The sequence below is a fragment of the Schistosoma mansoni genome, chromosome 1 (assembly GCF_000237925.1).
Source record: "Schistosoma mansoni strain Puerto Rico chromosome 1, complete genome".
Taxonomy (NCBI): Eukaryota; Metazoa; Platyhelminthes; class Trematoda; order Strigeidida; family Schistosomatidae; genus Schistosoma; species Schistosoma mansoni.
In genome coordinates this window covers 14623710-14627830 of record NC_031495.1, presented here as the reverse complement: position 1 = coordinate 14627830, position 4121 = coordinate 14623710, and the positions used below count along the sequence as shown (strand labels likewise).

The 4121-nt window shown below is 35.3% G+C and overlaps 1 protein-coding gene across 1 annotated transcript; it reads left to right on the top strand.

Moving 5' to 3' along the window:
* Positions 1 to 1629: 1629 nt before the first annotated feature.
* On the top strand, positions 1630 to 2733 carry Smp_035160 (putative voltage-gated potassium channel; the record flags this gene model as incomplete). The annotated part of the gene is made up of 1 exon (XM_018793373.1): positions 1630 to 2733. The coding sequence occupies one exon, from the start codon at positions 1630 to 1632 to the stop codon at positions 2731 to 2733; it is 1104 nt and encodes a 367-aa protein (XP_018647893.1).
* Positions 2734 to 4121: the final 1388 nt, after the last annotated feature.

Genomic DNA, 4121 nt, shown 5'->3' with positions numbered 1-4121 from the left:
GCTCTTATATTAACAATTTTTCTGTCTTAACGTACCTGTTTTGGAGCATTCTAGATACCTGGCTAAGATTCTTAAACCATATGAAAGCGTAATCAAATACTGAATAAAAAATTCCAGTGACTTCAGAGACATTATCAATGATATTCGCACAGAAGAAGATGAAATAATGACAAGCTACGATGTACGCAGTATCGACGTATGGATCGGATATGATACAGAGAACGAGGTGAGTCTGATCGAATTATGTTGTAATTTCCAACGATGACGTGTACATTCTAGATAATATAGTATGTATTCAGTCCAGTTCCGGACATTTACATGATTAATTTACGAAAAGAACGTACTATAGATTTAAAAAATCCAGATTTTCATATAAGCTGAGATGGTTGAGATTTTTGTATAAAGTGTTAATTTCTCTTGTACATGATTCCATGGCTAATTTAAATTTAGAATAAAATACTTTAGCTATGCTTACTTCATTCTTCTTGTCTGGTATTTACGGGTTTCTACCACAAAGTTATACGTGTTCGGAAGAGAAAATTCAACATATTAACTACTTTGTCCGAATAGTTTATTATCAGTTTGTTTCCTTGATCTTCCATAGCCGGTTTGATGAGCTCTGTCATCTACTTGTACTTCCTTACTTCATGCTCTTGTGAAATCAATTCGATCGGTCATTTGGTTTCCAGTTGAAATGGGCTTTTTGGTCTTAGGAACATCAATTATTCTGACATATTCTGGTAAAATGCATCGTTGAACCAGCTATGGTCTCCATGTCACTCCTGTGTCGCGTAGTTTGCAATGGGAAAACCTCAAAACGGAATTAGGGCTGTTACTCATTACCGTTTGAAACACTATATCTCTCTGGTTTCCAAATCATTGAGGTACCCTGCTCCAGGCGTCTTTAAGGTAATTCGTTAGTGCTTTCATTTCTCTTTCATTCAACACTAGACTGTCAAATGCGGCAGGAACAAACCCTTATGGTGCAATATGATTGGTTTGCTGAAAAAATCCAAATGACTACAGACGTAAACATCAGAATCCGTTCTTCTTTCATTTGTTAAGAGGAAGAAGAATAATTCAGCCTCGTTTAATTTTATGGCGTTAAATATGTTTGCCTAAACCTATCACAATGCCAACGAGGATTATGGTCCAGCTTCCCGAGTTGGGGGTTGTAGAAAATGTCGAAATTCTTTTCTCATTGGGTTCTTTATTACGTAGAGAGACATTTAGACAGCTCACAGACAAACTGTTTTCCTACTGTTAATTAGATACATTCAAAAAAATCATATTTATTGAAGGCGTATCAATATTATTTCTGACACATTTGAATCACAGTTAAACGTTGTTCCAACACGGCCCTGTGTGTAGCTCCCTAAGAGTAAGTTGTATACATTGTGTTTATTAACTATGTACAAGTTCGAATGTGATTTAATTATTTTTAACGATGCTCTGGACAGCAGCACATTATTGAGTTTCGGATACTGACCTTCAAGGTCAGTCTTAATTCGTGCACCTTATGAAAAAGCTATGAGACAATACGAGCTTTTACATTATGATGTTTGTCACAACATATACCAACACAAATGGGATAGAATGCATTGAAAATTGTTGTTCAAAGTTTTTCAAATGATTCCATCTTGGCTTCCAGTTGTAAGAGCCTCTGCTATTGGCTGGACTCCACTGCTTCAAAGTAAATTACCTGACGAGCCTTTGATCACAAACAAAAAGTATATAAAGGATCGAAAAATAGTAATTAACGTAAGTGGACGAAGATTTGAGACCCGCAAGTCTACGCTCGAAAAATTTCCTGACACACTGCTTGGGTCTGATGAGAAAGATTATTTTCAAGATCCGGTTTCAAAAGAATACTTTTTTGATAGAGATCCAGAACTTTTTCGTTACATCATGGAATATTATCGATCAGAAAGACTCCATCTACCGAAGGATTATTGTGTGACTGCCTATCATGAAGAATTATTATATTTTGGTATCATGCCAGAAATCATGGGGGATTGCTGCTACGAAGAATACCTTGACAAATACAGGGAAAATAAGGAAAGGCAGCAGGAAGAGAAGGAGGATGCATCAGAAGAAGAGCAACTTTCAACAAATTTTAGAGACAGGTTGTGGCGTGCATTTGAAAATCCACAGGCTTCAACATTGGCAGTTGTACTTTATTATGTGACGGGATTCTTTATTGCTGTTTCGGTACTTGCTAATATAACAGAGACTGTTTCCTGTGGCATCAGTGTTGAAACTGGGGAAAATATTCCTTGTGGAGAGAAGTACAACGCTGCATTCTTTTGTCTGGATACTGCTTGTGTACTTTTATTCACAATTGAGTATTTAGCAAGGCTATATGCAGCTCCTGCAAAATGCAAATTTATTAGATCTGTTATGTCAATCATCGACATAGCCGCAGTTTTCCCATATTATGTCGGACTTTTTATGTCTAATAATAAGGAATTTTCAGGTGCTTTTACCACTTTGCGTGTGTTTCGAGTTTGTCGTATTTTCAAATTTTCGAGACACAGTAAAGGATTGAGGATATTAGGTTGCACGTTGCGTTGCTGTGCCTCCGAATTAGGATTCCTACTGTTTACGATAACAATGGGTGTCATTATTTTTTCGACGATAATATTTTATGCAGAAAAGTCGGAAATATCACAATTTAGTAGTATTCCTGCAGCATTTTGGTATACGATTGTGACAATGACTACTTTGGGGTAAGTTTAGAAGTTTTGTAAAAAATCATAATATACGACCCCAAACGAAAGAGCTTTCCCCAATTTTTCATAAAGTCAGGTTTATTTAACCATACGGTGAAAATCTTAAACTAAACAACACATTTTTGATATTGATTCTTGTTGTTGGAGGTTGACTGATACCTTTGATTTCAGTCAACTTTTTTTCGTATTTTATTTGCGCACCCACTTAACATTTTAGGTACTTCTTAAAAATTTGAAACAACTGGTAAAATCCATCAAAAATTGCAGGAAATGTGGCTAGTTAATGCGATACTGAAGAGATGTAAAATGTATTTCTGCCTAAACGCCTTGTTTATATGAACCATATGGAGTTTAGTTAACTTGTGGTCACTACCTCAAATGATAAACAGCAATATAAAAAGTCTTGTTACAAGTAGTTTCAGACAAAATTATCAGTCTAAGCATCAGTGAAATTCCATGCATACTTTAACTGGTTTTTCAACCAAAAGGATAGCCTAGCTGTATTTTACCCTTTTTATTTGACGTTTGAGTTACAGCAATGTATTTTTTAGTCTTAGCGCGACAACCTTTCATATGGGTCTACTGAATAACAAAAGTCTACCAGAAGATTATTTTGGTTTTTCGCCAAAATCATTTTGTTAGTGGCATGTCCATTTTGTCTCTGGAGTTGAATGGCTAGCGATGTTGATATAAAACAGCAATGAATTGCGAGCAATAGTCAGAGTACTTAGTAGTTTATTGTAAATTCCGGGTTTTTACTCTCGACTGCTGTACAATATGCAATCACTAGTATTTGATTTCATAAAAAGGTTACGGACTTATCAATAACCTTTATTAAATGACAGTAACGTAGATGTAATAAAGAGCAAGATAAATTAGACATATGCTGTTAAGTTCGGAAAGTGAAACTTTATGCCCTTTATATCCAAGTTTGTGTTGAAGTAGTTAGATTATTTGTTGTTATCTGAAGAGGCGACTTGTATTAAGTCTCAAAACTTGAGAATTTCAATACTTTACTCATTCGAATATGATATATTATTTCGCTTTCAGAACTAGTCCACTCAATGCCCAAGTTAATTAAAATTCCAAATGCTCAGCTTGTTATTGGTCTTCTCAAGCTGCATACCTTCTAACTTTTGTGTGCAAAATTTGGGTTTTGAATAATTTGGAAGGGTACTTTGTGAAATGCCGATGTTTCTTTGACACTCAATATATGAACAGGTGTCAAAAATGATTATTGTACGGACAAATTTTCAACAACACTTAGTTCTATTCTAACTTTGCATTAAAATTTAGGCTGCAATTCAGATAAAATAGTTCACTAGTTATGAGTCTGTCTGTAGATGTGATGGCTGATTGTACTGCTCAGTTTACTGAACTGAAATGGCA